This window comes from Mus pahari, chromosome 6 (assembly GCF_900095145.1).
Source record: "Mus pahari chromosome 6, PAHARI_EIJ_v1.1, whole genome shotgun sequence".
NCBI lineage: Eukaryota > Metazoa > Chordata > Mammalia > Rodentia > Muridae > Mus > Mus pahari.
The window spans coordinates 54,135,841-54,162,627 of record NC_034595.1 but is presented as its reverse complement, the minus strand read 5'-3'; the positions used below and the strand labels follow the sequence as shown (position 1 = coordinate 54,162,627).

Below are 26,787 nucleotides of genomic sequence, written 5' to 3'. Positions count from 1 at the left end.
GTCCTGACATGGGGTTTCAGTTTAAATAGATGGCAAGAGGTATACATTGCTAAGCAACCGTGGTCAAGGTGTGCTCATGCCCATCCTTTCTGCCTCATCTCCAGAGAGCTCCAAAGGTGCACTGACAATCTACCAGCACTGGGTAATGTCCCTTTCTCAGAAACCTGTTCCTCCTCTGGCTGGCTTTAGACTTCAGGCGTCTCCTTTGCTCAGTGTGGGACTTTCTGAGAAATTTCTTTCTTTCTTTTTCTTTCTTTCTTTTCTTTTCTTTTCTTTCTTTCTTTTTTTTTTTTTTTTTTTGGTAACTCAGAGAATATTACCTGTTTGTCTAAAAATAGTGGTTCCCTGAAGCCCGGAGTGTCTTAGTGGGGAAGCTTCTCTTCTGTGATCTGAGGAGGCATCAGGGAAGACTCTGGCCAGTCACAGTTTTTTTTGGAGTCCATCGTTTCAAGGACTCTGGTACAAGTTTCCCATCTTAGACTATCTTTGCTCCTGCTGGGACAGTTGCAATACCTAGAAAAAAGAGTTAGAGTGAGGTTGTCCTTGTATTACACAGATGCCGTCACCCTCCCTGCTTGATGAACTGTCCCTGAGTCCATACATCAACACTCTCCACTCAAATCTGTCCCAAATATCTCACGGACATGACTTGTGATGTGTGTTCTGGTTAGCTTGTGAATACTGGCATCCCATGTGCACGGATTCCTATCCTGGCAGCACCAGCCCACCCCACTGACTATCAGCAACCCTTCAGGCTCCTTCTCTAGTCAGTCTCAGTCTTCTGCCTTCAATCTGCAAAACAAGAGTGTTTATATTTCTTCAAATTTGTATTTTAAATCTGTTTTGTAAATTTTCTGATTATTTTTGATTTAGCACAACTTTCATTTCTTCCAGGTCTGTGTCTTTCAAATATAAGCCTAACTCCAGAAGTGATTTTGAAGAGTCAGATTTAAGACCACCTATTCTTGGAACCATGATAAACTATGAAGAAAGTAAATTAATGGGTAATGCTCTGTGTAGTATAATTACTTCTTTTATTTATGAATGAGTGCTATTAAGAAGTAATTTATTAATTAATCATTCCCTCCTTCTGGTATCTTAACAATATTTTTATTTCTGTTGAGATAATTTACATAACAAATAATTTTTAATAATTCACTGTATACACCCTCAGCACACACACACACTCAGACACACACACTCAGACATACACTCAGACATACACACACATGCACACTCAGACACACACACACTATATTTAGATGTAATCTTACTTTATTGCCCAGACTAAACTTGAACTCCTGGCTTTAGAAGATCCCTCTGGCTCATCTTCTCAGGTAACTGAGACTTCAAACATACACTGTCAAACCTGGTTCACAAACACATTTTTATGAATATATTCTTATGTTGATAGGGTTTTTCATCTCTTTCCTGGGGTGACATGAAGGAATAGCAACTCAATCCAGCCAGAGAGGGCACTAACAGACCAAGAAGGATTTCATGCAAGTCTAGCCTGATGAATCAAAAATTCACTCAGATTATTTCCACAGATGTACATGGGTGAGAGGTTACCTGTAGGAGCATGGTGACTACTGCCAGGATGCTCCCAGGAAGCCCCTCTTCTAGCAGCTACACTATTGAAGAGCCCTAACCCTGCCAACCTTCCCACCTTCTGTATTTACTGGTATCCCTCTTCCCCAGACCACACACGTCTTGGGACAGGGATGGGAGGAGGGGTGAGAGTGGTGGCTTGAATCTCACCAGAGAGCCCAGTGACTCTGCCCTCTCCTAGGAAGGACTGGTAATAGCTTTCTGCCATAGGCACACCCCTCATTGTATTGTCCTTATTTCCTTACACGCCGAGGTCAAGATTCCCCATGTGTCACCACAGCACTTGCTGAGTCATGATGGCCAATGATCAAGTCACACCTAGAGGAAATACTTCCACCACAGAATTAGTTTCTTCATCTAGAAGGAAATGACAACTTTCCTTTTAACTCAACCCTAAGACTTCCCTTGAATTTTTAAAATAAAAGTCAATTATGAATCATTTCTTTAATAGAAACAGGATTAGAAATGTTAGGACTTCGTGGTTGGAGACCCCACATTTCGTAGATGTTCTGAGGAGATGAGCATTGTCTGTTACTTCTGTTTCTCTGTCATATTCGACCAGGTGATTACAGTGTCACTAGCCTCCTTGAAGAAAGCTTCTGTCTACACTCGGCCCCATCTTGCCTTACATCTGTGTTGCGCTCTGTAAGGTTTCTAAAGATGCACTTGGCCTTTAGACATGTGGCCTTTGCTCTCTCCCTTCCTGCTTAAATAGCAACTCACTCCAATTAGGCTCCCTCCCTCACGATTCTCCTTAAAGTACACTGACCAGGGTTGCCAGAGGCCTGGTGCTAGCTAAATCCAAACAACAGCTTTCATTTCCATTTTCTTCTTCTCCAGGCTCAGCTCATTGATCATTGCCTCCTTTTTAAAACTCTCCACTTTTAGCTTTTGGGACTGTTGACACCAAACACACGCCCTCAGTCAAAAGAAATAAAAAACGGTTTAATTTTTACCCAAATATGAGTTATCATGGCTTAAGAACATGGACTTAGAGTGCCCCAAATAACATGGTCCAATGTCAAAAATGTTGACATTATTATACCTAAGCAACAAAAGAAAGTTGTATACTAAGGTCGTTTTCTGACTCTTGGTAGGAATGTTAGGCAGGCAGGTTACAGCCAAGTGAGGGAATCTCAGCTGGGGTTTTCACATGTTACCCGATAACTTCCTTCCTTTGGGGACAGTGGAATCTTGTGGTTGGCTAAGTTAACACATTCAGAAAAGTTTTACCAAGGATGTTTGGACACACACAGATGTGGGCAGTGAATGGCTATTGAACGTCTAACCACACACGTCTGTCACCATAGAAACCAAAGAGCAAGGACTTGAATCTTGAAAGTTCATTTTATGTAGAGAGTGAGCAATATTGGAAGCCACAAGGAATCTGCCTCAAGCCGGCTCCTGCTGGTGTATTGTCTAGGGACCGTGGACAGAGGCTATTAATCACTTTAAAGTTTTGTCTTGAGCTTCGGGTTGGGGAGCCAGCCTGTCCCTGAGATTCATGTCCTTAGCACTTTTCTTATCGCCCCCTGCACCTTCTCATCATTATCAGCTCTCTGTAGTGAGAAGCTTGCATACACCTAAGGCTTCCAAGTCCTACATTTTTCCTGAGTCATCACCCGGGCTACATCTACATTAAAGGTTAACTCAGAACAAACACAGCATTAGCAGTGTGCCTGGCTGCGCTGCTTTTAATGCACGATAGGAAGTACGAATGTGTTCTCATACTAGAATACAAAGTACCCGTATCTGACTCCTATTCTTTCCTACTGTTCATAATAACTCATATTGGTCTCACATGAAATATGGCATCTGCAGCCGGGCATATAGTAGTTAGCTCAGCATCTAAGTAGCAAGGGAAGCTGTGTAAGTCAGAGCCCATTTACAACAGCAGCCAGCTCCTCGGAGGAGCAGAAACAATCGGAAAGTGGAAGTCTGCTCAGGGGAGGAAGGTTCAGGAGCCAGAAGGCACAAGAGAGCAGGTCAACGGGAAGGTTCCCCTCTATCCTTAATGTCAAAGACAGCTTCATCAACTGCTTTAGCTTTTTGTTCAACCCACTAAGCTTTGCCTGTCAAGTTAAAACAGCATTCTTTTACATTGTTTACGGTGATATGTCAGTAACAAACAATCTACTGTAGCCCATTTCCTAGGATTGCTTTCCCAACTTGACCTGATTTCTTTCCAATAGCCCCAGCAGGCTTTTACCATAAATCAAGTCAGATGCTTAACTTCTGTACAAGAGTCCTGGAGTGAGTGACATGAGGAGCAGTCACAGAGGTAGCCATCAGGGAACAAATGATCTATCTATGGTGTGATTTATACTCAGGGACCAGTGTGTGGGAAATGCCCCCCCCCCCTTTTAACCCAGTGAGGTAGTTACTTTTTTCATTGCTGTGATAAAATATTCTGACAGAAACAACTCAAGAAAGGAATGGTTTACTTTAACGCACAGTTCTGGGCTTACAATCCATCACATCAGAGATGCTTTGGTGGCGACAGTGTAAGGCATGGAGTCATGCTGCATGTGTGAACAGGAGCTGAGAAAGATGAACACAAGCTCAGGATGCCCCTTTCCTCCAAGTATATATACAGTTCAGGATCCCAGCCCAAGGACCAGTGATGCCCATTCTTATGGTGGGTATTCCCACCTCAATTAACCTCATCTAGACAATTCCGCACACTATAGCTAGAGGCTCATATCCCATGTGATTCTAGATTCTGAAAGCTGACAACCAGTGTCAATCATCATACCTGTAAGTCAGATTGGCTTTCTGGGACACCTGTCCTGAGTCTTCCTAGCCCCTGGGGCAGTTCATGCACACAGAATAGTAGGCTGGTTTTACAATGGCAGAAGCCATTCCTCTAGTATCTTGTTGACTTGTGGCATCGGACCTGGTGAAGGTGTCATTACATATCATAGTCTACCCTTCGCCAGACTAGTGCAGTCTATGAAAGTGACACATTTTAGCATGGGAGATTTGCTAATCTTGTGGCAAACAGTCCCTCCTTTCAGTCACAATAGGTCCCGGTAAGTATCAGGACCAGTTTTAGTATTTCTAAGTATAATTTGGGCTACCCGAGAGGTGTGTGGAGGGTGAAGAGACTACACAAAATGCATTTTTGCCAAGTACACTCATATGCACTTATCTCAGCTGTCTCCTGACTGGGGAAGGGCATATCTGTCACTATAGAATTCAAAGAGCAAGGATCTGAATCTCGAAAGCTAAACCAACCTTTAAAAAGTGTCAGTACGCATCAGCGTGTATTTGAACTTTGGCATTTGAGTAAAAGTTGAGTTGCCAATCCTGGCATAGGTCTTGACCTTGATTGTGTAAAATCGTTTTTTCGTTGAGGTCAGACTTTGGTTTTTTTGTGAGGATAAACTATATATCTGGCAGATGTTCTTTATGTGGTTTCAAATAAGCCCAGTCCTGTAGATTCACAGTTTATTGTAATTAACCAGAGCATCTTTCCAAAAACAGGCTCATGCAGTTACTTAACAATTGGTCCCAGCAAGTAAGCCAGAAGGAATATTGTTCCTCTCGTTTCTCATCCTGCTGTCTTATCCAGGTTCAGTAGTTCTCCAGCATCCTGGTAGGCCTTAATTGTCACCTTGACACAGTCATTTGAGAGAAGCCTCAGTTCAGAAACTGCTTAGATCGGGTTGGCTTTGGGTGGTACATGCCTATAATAATTCCAGTGCTTGAGAGGTAGAGAGACAGTAGGATTCAGAATTCAAGGCCAGCCTTGGCTGTGAGCAAGTTTGAGGCCAGACTGGACTACTTAAGACCCTGTTTAAGAGAAAATGAACATACACACACAAACACACACACACACACACACACACACACACACACACACACCACCACCACCACCACCACCATCACCACTCATACAAACACACACATATGTATAACCATACACATACCACACACACACACAAACACACACACACAAACACACACACACACACACACACACACACACACACGCAAACACACACCCCACCACCACCACCCACAAACACACACATACACACACTACACACACACACACCATACCACATATCACACATACATACTTGGGTACTTAGCAGGAAGTTACAGCTAGTTTTTATTTGACTGGAAGCAGGGCAGTGTGCTTTCCATACCTGAACATACTGTTTCTGCGGGTGGAGCTGAATGGTCAGGCTGGGACTAAGCTATTCTTTCTGGCTAGGGGCTGTCTCTTTCTGGCTAGCAGTCTACTCTACAACTCTAATCTCATTAGCATTACAATTCGGCTCTGCACCTGGGCCTATCCAGGAGAGGTAAGAGTTTCAACTGGATTGTCCTGATGTGTTTTCCCCACTGCCTCTCTAGTCTTCTGCAGTATAGACCCTCTATCAGCCATCAGGATCGTGAGCAGGGCCACTAGAATGCCAACCTACAGACCGATTCAAGTAGTCTGACAAGGTTGTCTCAACAGGATTGCCCAGTATAATTCCAGTTTGTAATGTCTAGTGTGGAAAAGGGAGTATGTGCCTAGTAGTCGCCAAGTAGCTGCCCAGTAGTCCCCATGTCAAGGCAGGGTGGAGGGGTGGGGGGTAGGGGGTGGAGGGATAGTCTTAGAAGGGATGAGTAGCTTCCAGTGAGAGTACCTGCAGGTCCAAGAAGAGGAGGCCATTCCAGACTCCCCTCATTTTCTTCCCACCTTCCTTAGTTTTCCCTGGTTGTGGGAAAGCAGGTTCCCTGGCTGACTAGCCTGGGCTGAGGGTTTATCTCTGACAGTGACATATCCACTCATGTCTGCTGCCGCTTCATCCTCCTCCTGACTATAGCTTTTCCAAAACAACTTTGGCTCTTCTATTTGTATCACTGACTTTCCTTCAGTCAAGGCCAAAGCCTGATTGTACACTGCCACTAAAGTCTGGACCTCAGGAATTTCTCTCCACTTTCCTGCTCCCTTGCAAACAATTCTACAATAGGTATGAAATAGTTGCTTAATTTAGAGGTCCATTCAATAAACACATTTCCCTAGAACCAAATGCACAGAGTGGCTCACATTATATTATAATAATTTAAAATAATATGTCTCCTTTTCCTTTTTATGTCGTCATAAGCACAGCTGGAGTAAGTTGCTAGAACAAACTCCAAAAAGCTGTCACCAGAAATGGAGGCTGCCCCACCCATTCTAATAGTCCAAGTTCTGCCATACCCAGAAAGAACACGGTAGAAAAAAAGCTTTAAGTGGAGAAATAAGCCCTAAGCTAGAAAGAAGTAGAAACACAACAGAAAGCAGATACAGAAAATCACCTTTTAGGCAGAGGCCAGACATGCCTTAAGCTGAAAATCAAAGCGGAAAGTACCACCGTTTAATTTGCTACACGAAGATGACAGAAAGAGGCAGAGCCGGGAAAAGAGAGATCCCCAAATAGAATCACTTGGTGGCTGCTTGCAAGTTTTTCCACCGTGGACTCCAGGACCTTCTAGTCTCAGGCAGGCTTTGGACTCTCTGAGGCCACTGAATGATTTACTGAAAGTCCCGGAGCTTTACCTCTGTGAGCCAAGTGTAACAGAAGCCCATGAACAGAGGCAGGAACTTAATTTTTAAAACACTCTGCTTGAGAGCTGTCAATATGGTGGTGAGTCAGAAAAGCTGTCCTCCCCAGGCCACCTCCTGCTAGCACGTTTTACAGAAGCCCAGACCGAAGGCAACTGATCATTTCAAAGTCTGGATCTGGGACAGGAGAGCGGGTTAGGTGGCTAAAAGTGTCTGCTGCTCTTGTAGAGAACCCAGGCTTGTGTCACAGAACCTATATGGCAGTTCACTATCATCTGTCACTCCAGTTACAGGAGAACCAGTGCCACCTTCTGGCCTCTGATGGCGCCAGGTACACAGATGATATACACATAGAACACATATGGTAAAACAAACAAACAAACAAACAAACAAACAAACAAACAAAAAACTCAGTCATAAGGTAAAAAAATAAATAAATGTTCAAACATTAGGCCTGTCCTTTGGGTGAAGTGGTCAGTCTTGTTTCTGAGGTCCATGGTATCAATACTTCTCTCCACATCTCCTCTTGCACCTTCCCCTCATCATAATCTCCCTCATTCTCCTCTCTCTCTCCCTCTCCCTCCCCTGTCTCTCTCCCTCCCTCTCTCTCTCCTCCTTTCAGACAAGAATATAAGCTTTAAGCTACTACTCCAGTCCCATGCCTACCTGCCTGCCTGCTATTATGCTCCACATCATGATGGTCATGGACTCTAACTCTCAGAAATTGTATGCCCAAAATAAATACTTTCTTTTATAAGTTGCCTTGGTTAAACTTATCCTATCTTATCATTAAAAAAAAAAAAAAAAAAAAAGGCTGATGAGAACGGCATGATGGGTAAAGGCACTTTCCACACAAGCTTGGCGCCCTGAGTTGGATCTCTGGAATCCACATGAAGGTAAAAGGTGAAAAACCACTTGATGAAAGTTGTCCCCCGACCTCCATGTGCATGTTGTGGCACGTGTAGCCCCCAACCCCCCCCCCCACACACACACTTCAAATGCCCCATGGAAATGCTGACTTACACGTTTTTATCTTCATGGATGTCAGCTACCTCTCTTGAGCTACATGCTGGCTTCTCAGAACTCACACAGGCATCTTAAATTCACCACCTAGAACAAGACTCCTGATTCCCTAGCCTCACCAGAAGTGTTAACCACTCTTCGCACCCTATTTCTCCAGCAGCCGCAACGCGGCACGCCGGACTGATAAGCAAAGCCAACGTGAACGTGAAGCTTACGCGTCACCTCGGATTCCTTGTTCTACCCATGCTCAAAGCCCAGCCCATCAGCAAGTCCTCTCCATGCTAATTCATGCTGAGTTCCTTCTTCTCCCTGTTTCCACTGCCATCCTGATCCAACCATCCTCACCTCTGATTTATAAATACTAGCTTGCTTCCTAGTACGACTTCTCTCATGCTCTCTGTCTTCCCAACTATTCCCAACCAAGACACAAATAGCACTAAAAATGTCATATAATAGCTAACCTATCCAGGTGTCCTCTTTGTTTTCTGTTGCCGTGATAAAATACCATGATAAAAAGCATCGCAGGGGAGCGTGGTGGTTTGAATGAAAATGTCCCCTGCAGCTCATGTATTTGACCACGTTGGAGGCATTGTTTGGGAGACTTTTTAAAAGGTGCAGCCTTGTTGGAGAAAGTAAGTCACTAGAAGTGGGCTCTGAGAGTTTAAGCATTCATGCCGTTTCAAGTTTGCTATCCATGACTCGTGCTTGTGGCCCAAGCTTGGCTTCCGGGTCTTGCCACCACGCTTGCAGCTTATTGTCATGGCTTTGCCCGGCATCAGGCATTCTTATTCCTCTGGAACCATAAGCCCAAATAAACGCTTTTATCTATAAGTTGCTTCGCCTTGGTCTTGGTGTTTTATCAGAGCAACAGGAAAGTGACTAAGGCATGGATAAAAGTGTTCATTTATCTTGTCCTTCCATGTCACAGGCTATCACAGAGGAAAGTCAGGGCAGGGACTCCAGCAGGAACCTTACAGCAGGGACTAAGGCAGAGGTCGTGGAGGAATGTTGCTTACTGCCCTGCTCCTCCCGCTCATGAAATTGTCAAAGAACAAAGTTCATTCATAAAAGACCTGGAAATTTTTGTCATAACAGTGTTTCACCCTAACATTTTAGTGACTTTCCCAAAGGGAGCTATTGCTAACTGCCTGACCCTCCACAACAGCAGCAGAGGTTTGTAACCCATTTGCTTTTGTGCCATCTTAGTGTCTTTGAAAGGGCTGTTAGCATCCCATCCAGAAGCCTCTTCAAGGGCTTCTCATCCCCAAACCCTTACTATGGAATACAGAGACACTGAATGCTCTGAACTCTGCCAATCGGTAGAGCATCACTCACTGATTCTTAAACTACCTCGTCCCCAGCCTCCCCTCAGGACAACTTATTTCCTCTCTGCCTAGATGCGTTCACACTGCATTCACTCTCTAGGGCTTTCTGTTGGTTTTCTGTGTTATCAACTAAAATGAGCATATTACTAGGGAGTGATCCCAGTTGGGAGCCTAGTGCCTACTGTACATTAACTGAATAAATATCGGATTCCATGTTGTTTGAGATAGGAATTATTCAGTCATCGAAGCATCCGTGTATGGTAGATACTAATATTTGAAACTAACAGATGGGGTAGAAAGGTCAGCAAGGTTAACTTTTCAAGACAACATAACTCACAAAAAAATGTGTCTGGTTCGAGTACAGGGTTATCTAAAATCTAAGGTTGGGATATTTGTCACATAAACTATGCTTATATTAAGAAAATTTATGCTATAATAATCTAAATGAATAGCATGTATAATTAGGAAAAGGTAAATGCAGGATGGGGAGAATATGACTGTTTTCTAAGGATTACTACAGATTATTTTTATAACTTAAAGAATATTTTGAGCTGGGCAGTGGTGGCGCACGCCTTTAATCCCAGCACTTGGCAGGCAGAGGCAGGTGGATTTCTGAGTTCGAGGTCAGCCTCGTCTACAGAGTGGGTTCCAGGACAGGCAGGGCTACACAGAGGGGAAAAAAAAAGAATATTTTGAATAACATGTATGTTTCTAATTTATTTAGAAATTCCTTTTCCAAGAAAATAAAATTGTATCTTAAGTATTTGAAAATCATATCCTATTATTTAAGACCTTAAAGTAAGTAGTTTCAAAGGCTCGTGAGATGGCTCAGCTGGTAAAGATGCTCGCTGCCAAGCCTAATGACCTGAGTTCAATCCCTGGGATCCACATGTCAGAAGGATAACAGACTCTCACAGGTTGTCCCCTGAAGTACATGTATGTTCTATTTCATACATGTGCCCACACACATGTACATATACAAAAACAAATAAATGTGATGAAAAGATTCAAGAGAGTCATTTTGGAATAGATTTCTCTTTACAAATGTAAAAACATTGCATACATAAGCAAAAGGGATGATTAAAGTACTCAGCTAAAAAATTTACTAGTAGTAGAGAAACTAAAAGCAGTTTTTTAAAAATCATCTTGTGTGTGTTTGGATTTCCTTAGACCACAACAAAGAAGAAAATCTAAAATCAAGACCTATATCTCTTCGTTATCTTAAGGATAAAGATGAGGTGAGTGTAATTTACATACCTGTGACTATTTAACAGTTATTTACGCTAGTTCAATAACTTTATGTCTCTATGTATCACAACTCAAGTGGTGTTTAGAATCCAAACATGTAAGGATGTCAAGCAATTTCATCTGATAGTTATAAAATCCTGTATATGAAGACAACATTAAATTATGCATAAGATAAAGCTATGGACATCTACTTTAAACATTTCTAAAATTTATAATATAAACACATGAACTTGAACATGTGCAGCTCAGAAAAACTTTTTGAGCTATGGTTAGATTATACAATTATGGTAAGTACCAAGAATAGGTCACAATCCATCTGAGGGGCTCCTGCTGCATTCTGAAACCTCTCTGTCTCAGACATTGGTCATGTACCCGGCCACCATTCAGCAGGTCATACCTAGGGGACTAGAGAGGTAAGAAACTGTGTGAGGGTAAGCTACTATAAAGTCTTTTACATGCATATTGATTTGCTATTAACTGATTACTACTGACATGGAGAAAGAAGCATGAAGCTATACATGCTTTTTTTAAAAAATATATATATATATATTTATTTATCTGTAAGTACACTGTAGCTGTCTTCAGAGAGTCTAGAAGAGGGCATCAGATCTCATTATGGATGGTTGCCAACCACCATGTGGTTGCTGGGATTTGAACTTAGGAACTTCAGAAAAGCAGTCAATGCTCTTAACCTCTGAGCCATCTCTCTAGGCCTGAAGCTACACATGCTTAACGATGATCATCAGTAACTATTTTTTTTTTTTTAATCTTTTTTGGGAGGCGGTACTGGGGATTGAGCCTAGGGTCTCATGTGTTCTTGGCAAGTCTTCAACCACTGAGCTATTCCCCCAAGCCCCAAGCCTATTAGTTTTGTTTCATACTCCTTTTTTTTTTTTTTTTTTGAAAAAAAAAAAAACTGGAAAAGAAGTAATGACTTTATTATATATGTGGTTGGCAAAAAGTAGTGCTTCTCTAAACTTGGTGCACACAAAAGTAAAAAATAATAAAAGTGGTCTTTCGTGATGATAAACTGGCACTCATTAGCTCTGCTAAGCCGCTGGTCTTTCAGTTATGGACAATCTAGCTTACTTCAGAGAAGCTGCATTTCTAATGCCCAGGCCACTTCACACCAGCGGCACCAGAGATGAGGCTTTTGCCTGCACTGGCAAATGGCAAAAGTTTCCTCCTGGAAAGAGACTGAAATGGACTCTTAGCTCACTGTGGCTCAAAAACTTTCAAACTTTCTTGAGTCTACTGTATGAAACTCAAAATCTTGACTCATTCATATTTTTTCACCTCTATTTTCTCTAATTCTACCCAGTGTCCATGTATTCCTTTGCCCCTATCTAAAGGCTTCTTTACCAAATTATGACCACTCACAAATTCATTTATGTATAGTTATCAAAGGCTTGTTATGAGCCGGGCAGCATGCTAAGCACTAGAGACTACAGCAACAGATGTGGTTGCCACCACCCTCCTGAAGGACATAGATAAGCTCATGACAGGAAAAGGTTGTGTTCTTAACTAAAGCACCAAATGTGCACACGGCATAAAGGCTTAATAAGGAGGCTTTTCAACTGTGATCTGACTTTTACAAAGAAGTTGATCTAATACATTAGAAAATTTTTCTCCAAGTTTCAAAAGTATTATATGTATAGGCCACAAATAAGAACAAGATTAATCATGTGTGCGTGCTCACACTAACCCTCTCTCCAGGACCCTGTGTCCTATTATCTCTGCTTACTAGAAAGCCTTGAAAACTGGTTTGAATCCTACCTCTCCCCTCTTTTATAAATTTTTTTTTCTTTTTTTATTAGATATTTTCTTTATTTGCATTTCAAATGTTATCCCCTTTCCTAGTTTCGCCTCCAAAAATCCCCTATCCCCTCCCCCGTTCCCCTGCTCCACAACCCACCCACTCCCTTTTCTTATAAGTACAATATTTAATTGGGGCTGACTTACAGGTTCAGAGGTTCACTCCATTATCATCAAGGCAGGAGCATAGAAGAAGCATCCAGGCAGGCATTGTGCAGGAGACGCTGAGAGTTCTACATCTTCATCTGAAGGCTGCTAAGAGAAGACTGGCTTCTGGGTCAGCTAGGAAGAGATTCTTTTTTTTTTTTTTTTTTTTTAAAGATTTATTTATTTTATTTATATGAGTACATTGTAGCTGTCTTCAGACACACCAGAAAAGGGTATCAGATCCTATTACAGATGGTTGTGAGTCACCATGTGGTTGCTGGGAATTGAACTCAGGACCTTTGGAAGAGCAGTCAGTGCTCATAACCACCGAGCCATCTCTCCAGCCCTAGGAAGAGATTCTTAAAGCTCATGCCCACAGTGACATACTTAATCTAACAAGGCCACACCTCCCAATAGTGCCACTCCCCTGGCCAAGCATATTCAAACCATCACAGACACTGTTCTATCGCTATGAAGAGATACCATTACAAGGCAAATTTTTATCAACAAATGCATCTAATTAGGGGCCTGCTAACAGGTTCAAAGACAGCCCATTCTCTCTATGAGTGGGGCAGGACAAGGCGGACATGGTGCTGGAGAAGGAGCTGAGAGTTCAACATCCTGAGCCATAGGCAGCAGGAAGGATCCTGGGTCTGATGTGGGCTTTCTGAAACCTCCAAGCCCATCCCCAGTGACATACTTCCTCCAACAAGGCCACGCCTCCTAATCCTTTAAAACAGGACCACTCCCTGGTGATTAAGCATTCAAATATATCTTCAGTTCATTCCTGTCAAATCTCCCTGGGACATAAATTGTGGTCACACAAGTTACTAGTCTAACTAAACCAATTAAACAAACAAAGACACTGTTGCTGTCACACAGAAAGACTTACAAGACAGGATCCTTCCCAAAAGTGTTCCACCAACTAGTAAGAATTCAAATATATGAGCCTGTGGGAGCCATTCTTTCAAATCACCATGTAGATTAAATTATTTTAATTTTCGATTTCAATTACATGTTATACTTGTTTGAGATTTTGGTATTTTCTATACATATTAAAACACATTACCATTTCATACTTTGTTAGAGCAGTGGTTCACAGTCTATAGGTCATGATCCTTTGGAAGTCGCATATCAAATATCCTCCTGCATGTCAGATATTTATATGACCATTCATAGCAATAGCAAAATTACAGTTATAAAGTAGCAATGGAATAATTTTATGGTTGGGGGTTACCACAGTATGAGGAACTGTGTTAAAGGGTCACAGCGTTAGGAAAATTGGGACCACTGCTTTAGAGTAAAATCTTACTACTGATGTAGAAAGCTTTGAATGGGCTGGACCATTGTGGCACATGCCTTTAATTCCAGCACTTGGGATGCAGAGGCAGGCAGACCTTGGTGAGTTTGAGACCAACCTGTTCTATAGAGCTAGTTCCCAGACAGCCAGGGCTACACATAGAAACCCTGTCTTGGAAAAATAAATGACAAAAGAAATCTTTAACAGTACGGTGGTACGGATCTTTTTATTACCCTATCATTTGTACTGTTATACATAGTCATACTTTTCTGCTTTTGACATTCCTGCATATTTCAAAGAAATATATGTTTCTTATTATATATAAAAAATTACTGAATATTAACCAGATCTAATTTTTTTCTGTCATCACTGAAGTGAAGTTTCTGGTATTTTCCTTTGACTTGATGAATTTCTCTCTAAGTACTTTGCTGTAGAGGTTCACAAGCACCAAAACCTTAGTTTTCTTTTAAAGACATTTCTGAAGGAAAATTTTATTTGATACAGAGCTCTGGCTTACTAATATGTGTATGAGCATCCTTTGGCTTGTAGCTCCTATGTTCTCTTCTGAGCATGGGTTTGAGTTGTTGGTCCTGTATCTTATCTTTCACACTGCTTTCAAAGTCTTTCCTTGATGTCTGGATCTCAGCAGTTTGACTCTGTGCCCACTTATGGTCCTTGTCATATTGATTCTTCATAGACCTGACTAAGGTTCCAGAATTCACTATTCATGTGTTTTGCCAAAATAAAGAAACATACCAGCCTCTTCGCACCAAATATTATTCTAGTCCATTCTCCCTGGCCTCTCCTTCTGTTACTCAGACATGTGTATAGTTATTTTTCCATAGGTTTCTGATTCATATATGTGTGTGTATGCATGTGTGTGTGTATATACATATATAATTTCAGTATTCTATCTCTAAGTTCCTAAACTTTTGCTTTTATATCTCTTTGTTTTAAATTTAGTCAGAGATATTTTTAAATTCAATTGTTATTTATTTTTAGTCTTTTAATTTTCACTTTTTTAGCCGGGCATGGTGGCCCACACCTTTAATCCCAGCACATAAGAGGCAGAGGCAGGCAGATTTCTGAGTTAGAGGCCAGCCTGGTCTACAGACTAAGTTCCAGGACAGCCAGGGCTATACAAAGAAACCCTGTCTCGAAAAACAAAACAAAACAAAACAAAAAAATTAACTTTTTTAAGACTTGGGGGAAAGCATCAATGAAAGAGGAAGAGGGAAAGCAATGCAGGGTAATGGTAGAATGGTTCACGTTATACACATATGAAAACGTCAAAATGAAACCCATTATTTTATACACAAGAAAAAATTTAAAATCTCTGAATATCTGGATCACCTTAGGGCTATCCTCACTTAATTTTTTTTTGACCGAAACTTCATTTTCCTATACATCAACTTGGATTTGCTGGATGTCATGACTGTTGTGTTTAGGACATTCAATTCCCTACCTTTAAAAAACATTGTCTTATCAGTCCCCATGATATACTGAAAAGACAAAATTTCTCTAAAGAACAGCTCGTATTTTAGCTTAGTTATTTCCATCTTAGCTGGCTGACTACAGTCTTCCCCAAACTGTGTAGATCTGAGTCAACCAGAGACTTGGTCAGAAACCCTCCTGTTGGCTTTCTCTTCGTAGCCCTCCCCCATCACCTTCCAGCAGCTTTGGTTGCCCTGAACTCTGTCCCGTTTTTTCCTGGCCAGTGGCTTTACCATCAGGTGTATGCTCAAGGCCACGTGCAGCCTGCCGTCCAGCTAAACCTCATATAAATGCCAACTTCACTCTCTTCAAATCAGTTAGGCCCAATTCAGTGGTTTATCTTTGTCCCTATTTTCTTTTACTCTGCTAAATGAGAGAGAGGAGACAGAGGTGTGTGTGTGTGTGTGTGTGTGTGTGTGTGTGTGTGTGTGCTATTTCTTATCTGAGGCAGGGCATTCCTGATAAGAGACTGCTTACTCACGGTGAATCAGAATTGCCAAAGGCATTTTCAGTTTGGTGTGTTTGCTCAGTGTCTTTTCTCTTTTACAAGTGCCTGTGTGCTCTGTCTCTGTGTCTGTCTCTGTCTCTGTCTCTCTGTCTGTCTCTGTCTCTGTCTCTGTCTCTGTCTCTCTCTCTCTCTCTCTCTCTCTCTGAGTGAGTGTGTGTGTGTGTGTTTGCATGAGTGTACAGGTTCCATCATTTCTAGTTCATTATTCTGTTTTTTCTAAAAATTCATAAACAATGATGGATGTCACTTTTTCCTTCTTTGTTTTCCTTTTTTTTGAATGGGTTTAGGGATTGAATGTATGGACTTGCACATGCTAGGCAGTGCTCTACCAGTGGTCTACACCCCACCCCCAAACACACACCCTCTTTTACTTTTTGTTTTGAGGCTAATGACATGAATAAAATGCTGCCCCAGGGTATCCTCAAAATTGTGATCCTCCAGCCTCAGTCTCTCAACGAGCTGCAATCATAGAACTGTGCATCACCCCAATTTGGTGTCACTCTCACCAGTTCATAGACTACTGGGTTCATTATCTCAGCTATGCTATTGGTTGTTAGTTTTACAGTCATAAACTTTAAAATTGTGTTAAAATAGTAATTTTGTATTGATTTATTGTGGTTCTATTCATAATAGTTGTTTCATCTAAACACAGACCCATTTATAGTATTGTTGCTATTAAGTATACTATTAATAGTATGTTGGACCTGGCACGGTGGTACCTGCCTGTAATCCCAGCACTGGAGAGGCAGGGGCAAGAGGATTGCAACATCAAGGTCGGCCTGGGCCACATAAGAAGACCCTTTCTCAAACATGCAAGCAAGCAAATACTGAAACAGTAACAGAAAAAATTACATCGTTTTTCCTGCCATTTTAGCTCATTGAGGAATGAATTATAAAAACATTCTCTTAGAGACCTTGCATTCATATAACTTCATCTGAAGTATTAATTTGTATAGTGTTAATTAGCATCTTATTTAGCACTCTACATGTCCTATAAAAAAAAAATCCTAACATTGTGAGATTAGAGTGTAAGTTTTTACATCATCTTTTCAAGCTTTGATGTTAAGACTACCCCGGTCATGTAAACAACTGAAAAGGGTTTTGTTGTTTGTTTGTTTGTTTGTTTAAGTTAATTGACACAGGCTCTTTTTGTAATTGGTTAGTTGGTTTATTTCCTACGTGAAAGTTTGAAAGAACTCATCTGTCAATCTATTTGGGCCTGGTTCTTTGAAATGGACTTAACCAGTGCATAATAACTACATTCAGTTATACATGTATATTTTGATGCACACATAAAATGCGTAATTATCAAATCAGGATAATTAGTATATCCATCACCTCGAACACTTACTTCCCTGTGTTGAGAAACATTCCTAATGCTCTCAACTAGTTATTTTGAAATATGGAACTATAGTCACCTCACTGTGGTCTAGAACAATAGAGCTTAATCTTTCCTTTTGTGCTGGGCAGGGAACCCAGGCCTGGCTCTTGTTAGGCAAGCCTGTATAGAGTTGCACCATAATTCTAATTAAAAAAAAAAAAAAAAAAAAAAAAGACAGACGCTCTCTTGTAGCCCAAACTAGGCTCAAGGAGCAAACACTCAACCCCCAAAGCCTGGGACTGCATGTATGCTGCCATGCCTGATTTGTGATTTGTTTTGAACTTTGGTATTCTGCTCTTTCCAGCTTTTTCTCTTCCTTTAGGCCAGTTTCTCTGGCCATTTAGGGACTTTGGTGATAGCACAAAATGTGGGGGTTTTATACATAGACTTGGAGGATGTGGCTTGGAGCTAAATAAGGTAAATCTGTTGGTTGCTTTAGACAGTATGAACACAGTTTAACATTAGTAATTCTTCCAATTCGTGTACATAGGATGTTTTCCCTTTCAGGGTGTATAAAGCAATTCTTTGGCAGGGGTGAGTGGGGCTGCCGGGGGTAGGGTTGTCTAGCACCCCTTTTGCTCCTAAATAACTATAGGGCATTTCCATGTGTGTTGTAGCCCTTTTAGCTCCTGACACGGTTGGTATTTAAAGCTGCAAGCCTAAGCTGGGAAGGTTCTGTAATACCTAACTATGCTCCCAATACCTTGACAAACTGTCCTTTACCGGCGTCTGGTCTTGCCCTGGCTTGCTCTGCTCCATGTGTGTCTCTCTCATCATGACCTCATGGCGAACCCTCTGCTCTCTTCCCATGATTTCTCTACACCTTCATCTTCTCCTGGTCCTTCTTTCCTCCTATGATCCCCAGCCTGGGATCAGATCTCCTCTCCTCTTCTGCTCAGCTAATTGGCTGATCAGCTCTTACATTAACCAATCAGAGGTGTTAGAAAACAATTTTTACATAACATTGAGACAGGAAATGCATGACCCTGCCATCCTCAGGACTGTAGCCAGATGTCCGGACTAGAAATCAGCATCAGAATACACACTGCACAAAACCATTCTGCAACAGGGATGTGTTTATGTCTTTTTGTTTTTTCATCTCCTTGATAAAATTTGCTATTTTTTTCTTTTTACAGTTCTCATAAATACAATGGCTTTCTCGATTTCTCTCTCAGCTTTATTGGCTAGTTTTGTGTGTAGATTTTGTATCATCCACTTCACTAAACTTATTCACCAAGTCTAACGGGTTTTTGTTGAAGTATTTGCATTTTTCTATAAGACCTTGTTTTCTGTACATAGAAACAACTTGACTATCTTTCTTCCAATTAGGATACTCTTAATTTCTTTCCATTGCCTGAAAGCTTTGGCCTGGGACGTCTAGTCCCGTCTTGACTAAAAGTGGTTAAAGTGGAGATTCTTCTCTTCTTCATGACCTTAGAGCAGGAGTCTTCAACAATTCCCTACTGAGTAGAGTATAGAACTACTCTATACAGAGTCAGCTGTGGGCTCATCATGTTACATATATATTACATGTGTTCCATTGCTCTGTGCAGTTTTAGTTTTGTTTTTCTTGTAGTCTCCATACTGACTAGTCTTATGCCAACTTGACACAAACTAGAGTTAGTTATCTGAAGGAAGGGAAACTTAATTTAAAAACTACCTCCAAGGGGCTGGTGAGATGGCTCAGAGGTTGATAGCTGACTGCTCTTCCAAAGGTCCTGAGTTCCATTCCCAGCAACCACAAGGTAGCTCAGGACCATCTATAATGGGGTTTGACGCCCTCTTCCAACATGTTGGTGTACATGCAGATAGAGCACTAATATGATGAATAAATACATAAATTGAAAAATTAAAAAAAAACAAAAACAAAAACAGCCTCCATAAGATCCAACTTATATGGCATTTAGTGATTGATTAGTGATCTTAATTAGTGATTGATAGGGAGGGCCCAGCCCACTGTGAGTGGTACCATCTCCAGGCTGATCCTCCGGGGTTCTATAAGAAAGCAGACTGAGCAAGCCATGGGGAGCAAGCTGGTAGGCAGCACCATCCATGGCCTCTGCATCAGTTCCTGCCTCCAGGTTTCTACCCTGTTTGAGTTCCTGTCCTAACTTCCTTGGACGGTGAGTGGAATATGGAAGTGTAAGTTATATAAACCCTTTACTCCCTGGTGTGCTTTTTTGGTCACGGTGTTTTATCAGAAATAATGTAACCCTAACTAAAACACCTTCCCACCTTAAAATCTCTTCCTTTCTTATGATTGTCTTAACTTTTATGATTTCTGTGTGTGTGTGTGTGTGTGTGTGTGTGTGTTTGTGTGTGCGCGCGCGCGCATGCGTGCATACACACAATTTAAAACTAGAGTCTGCATATGAGAGAAACTATTAGTAGTAGTGTGAGTCTGGCTTACTTTTGCTGAACATAAAGACCTCTCATTGCATTCATTTCCTGCAAATGTCATGGCTTCCTTTCCCTTCATGGATGGACAAAATTCCACTCTGCTTAAACACCACATTTTCTTTGTTCAATAATCTATTAGTGAATATCTTGGATGACTCTGTTTTTTAGCTATTGTGAGTAGGGTAGCAATGAGTATGGATGTTCTAGTACCTCTGTGGTACAATGTTTAGCATCCTTTGAGTAGATACAAAGGAATAAAAGAGCTCAGTCACATGGTCATTCTATTTTTAGTTTTTGGAAGACCTCCACATTAATGTCCATCACACCTATAATTTACATTCCCCCCCCAAGAGTGTATGTGTTCCTCTTTCCCCATATCATCAACATTTACCAAAAGTAGATTTTACTCATAATTGCTATTTTGACTAGGGTATGATGGAACCTTTTTTACCCCAGAAATCATAATATATAAGCAAAAGACCAGCAAGGTGAAAGAGAGAAAGAAAGGAAGGAAGGAAGGAGGGAGGGAAGGGAAGAAAGATCCAGACAAAACATTATACAGAAAAATTTCCAGAAATACCATTGAGATCATTTTGAGTTGGCCCTCTACTGCTGGGCATGGGGCCTGTTCTGGTGTGGTTTGAATACCCAGTGTGACTCTATTGGAGACAATTTTTCCTTTGTGAGCAGTGGTCACTTGGATATAGCTTCCTGGTCAGTGATGAGAGATTGTGTTCACTTCTCCCTTGGTCCTGGGGGCCCACTAGCTTGTACTTGTCAGACCCTGTACATGTCGCTCTAGTCTCTATGGGTTTATAATGTATGTCAGGCCTGTTGTGTCCGGAAGACACGGTTTCCTTAGAGTCCTCCATCCCCACTGGCTTTTGCATTCTTTCTACTTCCTCTGTGGCAATAGTTCCTCTTCCTGATGGGAGAGATTTGATGGAGACATTACATTTAGAAGTGAGTGTTACAAGGTCTCTCATTCTGCACATTGTCCAGTTGTGGGTCTCTGTTCCCATCTACTGCAGGAGGGAACTTCTCTGATGATGGTGAAGCAAGGTGCTGATCTATGAATATAGCGGTCATTAGGAGTCATTTATTGCTACATTCCTTTACCAGAACAGTAGTATTTGGCTTCCCTCCAGGTCCCTGGGCTATCTAGTCTCAAGTTCTTGACCGAAGGGCTGTCAAGTATGGGTTTCATCTCATAGAATAGGCCTAGAATCCAATCAGACAGTGGGTGGTTACTCCCACAACTTCTGTACCATGATTGCACCAGTGTATCATGTACGCTGGTCACCATTGTTATATGGAAGCATTTATAGTGGGTTTGGTGTTTACCTTTCTACTCTAGTATCATGCAGAATTCTTTCCAGTAGCATGAACACTGTTCAGTAGGGGTGAAGGCTCTGATTAAATACCAGCTCAGTTTCCCTATGTTCAATGAGATATGTATATAGGTGTTGTCTTCAGCAATAGGTCCTTACCAGCAAGATGGAATCTTAAAGAAATTTTAGTTTTATTTAAATAATGGCTAAGGATAGGAACACTTTTCCAACTATTTATTGGCCATTTGTATTTCTTCTTTTGAAAAGTATTCTGTTTATTCACCTATTTACTATTTGGTCGACTTGTTTTCTTGATGTTTATTACAGTTATTTATGAATTTTACATATTAGTTCCCTGCCTGATGGCATGGTTAGCAAATACTTCTTCCCGTTGTGCAGACCACCTCTTCACTCGGAACAATGTGCTGTGCAGGAGTGTTTTAATGTCACATGATCTCATATGTCCATCTTTGAAATTACCTTCTCTATACTAGATTCCTTTCCAGAAAATCCTTGCTTGTCCCTTTAACTTGAAGTGTGTTTTGCTGTTGTTTTATGGTATGCGTATGCACATGTGTACTGCGCATGTGTGACATATGCACGTGCATGGCGGGATCCTAATCATCCATGTCCATGTGGGCAGAGGCCAGAGGAAGATGACCAGTGCCATGCCCTATCATTCCACCTTCCTGGCCCCTACTCAGAATTGTTCTGCTGTCATTCCCATTCAATTAAAACAGAGCTGGATCATTTCCTTGGTTTGAACTTCAGTTACATTTAGAAAAAAATATTTTTTTAATGAATATGAAGTCCAACTTTTATTGGCAAGGGAAATAACAATTAGTACAGAAACCTAGGCAAATCTTTTCAGATTTGTTTCCTTATTCATAAGTGTTAATGATAACACCAGCCTAAGGGGTGGATTATACAAAACACCATATACAAAGGTACTTATCTCCAAAGGGTTGTCTCAATGGTGAAGCACCTGCCTAATGAATATTCATGAGGCCCTAGGTTCAATTCCCAGCACTGAAAAACAGTACTTTAAGAACAACATAGGTGGTAGTTATCATAATTAGATATTAGAAATGTGAATAATTATCCCCAGGCTATATAGCTGGTGTACACAGTCTTCTAGATTTGATTCTTACCGTAGTATAAACTTGTGGATGGAGTGGCACACACCTGCAATCCCAGCACTCAAGAACTGGAGTCAGAAGGATTAAAAGTGGCTAAAGGGGGCTGGAGGCTGGAGAGATGGCTCAGTGGTTGAGAGCACTGACTGCTCTTCCAGAGGTCCTGAGTTCAAGTCCCACCAACCACATGGTGGCTCACGACCATCTGTAATGGGATCCGCTGCCCTCTACCCGTGTGTCTGAAGACAGCGACAGTGTACTCATTTATTTAAATTAATAAATCTTAAAACAATAAAATAAAAATAAAAAAGAAGTAGCTAAAGGTCAGCCTGGAATCCATGAGACCCCGTTTCGGTGGACGGGGTGCGGGGAGAATACAGATAGAAACACTTTCTAAGAGGTCTCCATTTCTCCTGCTGTTTAGAAAGAATACGCAAATCCCTTGCCTTTTCCACAGCCTTGGTCTAAACACCTGTGTAAAAAATTGGCGGAATCTTCAATCCTGTCTCCCAAACTCACCAGTGAATCCAATGCTGGTAAGAAGGAAGAAGTCCCTCCTCCATTTACAGGTACACAAATGATATGTTTATATGCAAATTAGCAGCATCTTATCTACATTATAAACACCAGGAAGATATATGCCCAAGGAATAGCCCTGTTTGGATGTACAGACATAACATGCCATTACTTTGTAACATCTGTCACTACTGGAAAAAAAAAAAAAAACAAAGTCTGTGCTCCTTAGACCTCTGCTCATGTCAAGTCCATTTTTAAATTATTTTATTGTCTCCAGTCTGGCCCTACCCACCTCCAGCCAGAACAGAACCAGAGACATCTGCTTCTGTCCAAGAACAAGAATTTAAACCGTTTGCTTTCAGGGTCCTTGCTCCTAGTATATCTAACCCTGTTTCCACCTCTTGTCCTCATGGCTGCTTAGAAACCAAAGTTTGTACAAGACTAGTCAGATGGGAATGTCCCTTGGGAGCACAGATAGTAAAAACTTAATTAAATATATTGATTACATTTTTATGTTGTATATGTATGCATGTACGCAGGTACGTGCATTCGACTTTTCATGTGTAGAAGTCAGAGGACAACATAAGGGTCTTGAAACTTTCTTCTTATCATGTAGATTCTGGGTATCAAGCTTAGGTCACCAGTCTTGGTAGCAAGGGCCTTTACCTATGGAGTCATCTCATATAACCACACTTAGTTGCCATTACATAGATACCATCTCAGAACCTTTGTTTCTTTGTTCTAAATGGCCCAGCAGAACCTCAGTGGCACAGCACAACCTCAAAAGCCTTTTTTAGTTGAAACAAAAGCCTGTCATACAAGGGGGCAAAGAGCCCAAAGAGCCCAACAGAATCAAAATAGCTCAGAAAAACTCAGAAAAACAAAGCCAGTCGCCAAAAGAACTCTCGAGAGCTCAGTGGAACCCAGTGGAACCCCAAACTAAGGTGACAAAGTGAAGGATACACAGCTCAAGGGGAAGCTTCTAAAGGGTTAAATTTTCTCAAGTGCAAATCAAGTCCAATCATTTGTTTCTCTACTTTGTTAAAGAGAAGTGAAAAACATCTGATGTTGGTTGAAATGGAAATAAATGGGGAAAAAAATTATTCAAGTAGCTACATGGAACCCTTTGGTCTTTCTTCTTCATCTGTGGTTAATTTGCCACCCGAAAGTGCAGAAAAAGATCCATGGGCTGGCGAGGTGGCTCACTGGGTAAGAGCACTGACTGCTCTTCCAAAGGTTCTGAGTTCAAATCCCAGCAACCACATGGTAGCTCACAACCACCCATAATGAGATCTGACGCCTTCTGCCAAGTCTGAAGACAGCTACAGTGCACTCATGTCTGATAATAAATAAATCTTAAAGAAAAGAAAGGAAAGAAGAGCAAATAAAGATGTCTGGTGACCCTTCCCCTCCCTTTCTAAGTCCATCTTTGGAGTCTTGATATGAGGTGTAGTTATAAGCAAATATGTTGTCACAATTCACCATACTATACACTTAAGATGTAAACACAATATTGTATATAAATTATACCTCAATAAAGCAAAGTTACAAAGACAGCTATAAGGAAACAGTATCTACTACACACAGAAGGGCAGCTGCATATAAGGACTCTCTGTGGTTATGACAGCATGGTAGCCCAAGCCAGATCGACTCCCAGCATGGAGATGGGGGGTGGGGGTGGGGCAGGGTGAACATGAAATCTCACCTCTAGCCAGGTAGCTATTGGCAACTGATAGCTTCTGAAAGGAGTAGAACCAGTTTTCTCTAAAAGTGTAGGCCTGGTAATCCAACGGCAATCCAGTGAATCCCACACATCCAAAAACTGGTGGGAAGCACAACCTGGCCTTGAAGAAGGGATGGGGGAGAGTGGATCTGGGAAGTACTAAAGGAGCAGGGAGTATGATCAAAACATGTTGTACGAATTTTTCAAAAATCTGTTACAAAAATAGTGTTTTAAAAAAATCAAAGTCAAGGGACCAGAGAGATGGTTCCGTGGATAAGGACACCAGTTCAATTCCCAGCATCTGCATGGGATGTCACTGTCTGTCAGTCCCAGGAGATCCCATGCCCTCTTCTGGCCTCCATGAGCACCAGGCACAAACTTAGTGCACAGACACAAGTGAAAGTAAAATACACATGAAGGCAAAATACCCATACAGATAAAAATAAATCTCTTCTTAAGTTAAGCGGGAAAAAAAACAGGGCAGAAGAATGTAATTGTCAAAAAAACTGAGAAAGTAAATTTTAATTTAAAATTTAAAATATTAGTTTTTGTTGTTTGGGTTGTGTGTGTGTGTGAATGCACATTTGGAAGCTTGAGATTAAAGTCAGGAGTGTTTCTCGATCACTTTACTCATCGGGATGGGCCTTTTAGTTGAATGGAGGGCTTACCAATGTGGCTGGTTTGCTCTGGGGATCTGTCTCCACCTTCCCAGTCATGGAGTTACAGAGTTTTTTCAGCTTGCATGGTTAGCGCTAGAGCATCTTCCAGCACCTCCAGATGCTAGTTTAAAAAGTCAGTAATTGGACATGTAACATAACCTCTCAACATGTGCACTGGACAGTGGCTTCTGAACACAGTCATCTGGATTCACATTTACTTCCCTCAGCTAGTCAGCCTTTAGTGACTCTTGGAGGGATGTGTGCTGTATTGTTAATTCTTTTGACCCTTGATTTTCCAAAATGTCTTTATTTTACTGTCACTTGAATGAATAATCTACAAACAATATTAATCATGATATTTGCTAGGATATAGAAGAGTCTAAAGCAAACAGCACAATAAAATAAAACTACTCGAGAACAAGAAAAAAGCCGACTGTGTCACTGATATGTGTGCCGGTCTGAATGAGAATAGGTTCACCGATAGGCTCATGTATTTGCATGATTAGTCCAGTTAATGTACCATTTGGAAATTATTAGGAGCTGTGGCCTTGTTGGAGGAGGGGAATCTGTCACTGGTGGTGGGTTTAAAGGTTTTAAAATCCCATGCCATGAGCACCTGCTTTTCTCTCCACCCCACTGCACCCCCCCACCCTCCACCCCCACCTACCTGCAAATCAGGATGTAAGACCTCAGCTTCTGTTCCAGTGCCATGCCCATATGTTCCCTGCTTTCATTATGAACTAGCCCTCTGAAATTGTGACATGCTTTCATTTGTAAGAGTTGCCTAGGTCATGGTGTGTCTTCATGGCAATAGACCAGTAAGACAGACGTTGATACCAAAGAGTGCCCTCTCGCTGTGACAAGCCTGAGCATTCTGTTGTTATTCTGTTGGATATGGAAGACTTTGGGACTTCGGAAGCAGAGCTTATTGGGGCCATATTAGTAGGAGCAAGTAAGGAACTAGTGCTGAGAGATATATGGATTATGGCAGCCCATCTCAAGACGTTTCAGAAGGGAATAATATTGAAGAGTTTGAAATTTTGGCAAAGAATGAGGCTACTTTTTGCCCTTGTCCAAAAAGTTGGCTGATGGCTAAATTGCAGATTTAAAAACACTTTCAGAGGAGATTTCAATAGTCAGAGTCAATGTTGATTGTGTTGTGTGTTTATTAGTGATCACTCTTGTCTAGATCTACAATGAAAAGGAGAGTGCTGGACAAAAAGAAATACAAATGGACAGTTTGGGTGTGTGTGTGGGGGGGGGAAACAGCCCGGAAATGTAAAGATGGAGTCAAGTCCTGTGCTCAAGGAGACAAAGAGTTGTAAGAAAAGCCAGATTCAAAATAGAATAAAGGACAAGACACCACCCAGCTAATCCTGTAACTGTGAAAGGAATAAGCCTGAGGGATTTCTTTGGCCTAGACACCCTCAATAAGTCAAAGTAAATCCTAGGGGGTAAGCGGGGTGTCCCAGCTTTCAGCCTCAGCAAATGGAAAATTTTGGCAGCTTCAGCCAGTGGTTCTGGTTAAGAGTCAAGGATACAGGAACGGGGTTGTCTTAGTGTGGATTTCATTGCTGTGAAGAGACACCATGACCAAGACAACTCTTTTTTTTTTTTTTTTTTTT

General features: G+C 41.4%; 1 protein-coding gene across 3 annotated transcripts in view; it reads left to right on the top strand.

Moving 5' to 3' along the window:
* The window catches only part of C6H1orf141 (chromosome 6 C1orf141 homolog), a 52,173-nt gene that overhangs the window by 17,486 nt on the left and 7,900 nt on the right, over positions 1 to 26,787 (top strand). For all 3 annotated transcript variants that reach the window (XM_021200947.1, XM_021200945.1, XM_021200948.1), the window contains 3 exons: positions 895 to 1,004; positions 10,675 to 10,742; positions 22,689 to 22,833. In XM_021200947.1, the coding sequence (XP_021056606.1) occupies positions 974 to 1,004; positions 10,675 to 10,742; positions 22,689 to 22,833 (244 nt within the window). In that variant the 5' untranslated portion in view covers positions 895 to 973. The remainder of the gene's footprint in view (positions 1 to 894; positions 1,005 to 10,674; positions 10,743 to 22,688; positions 22,834 to 26,787) is intronic.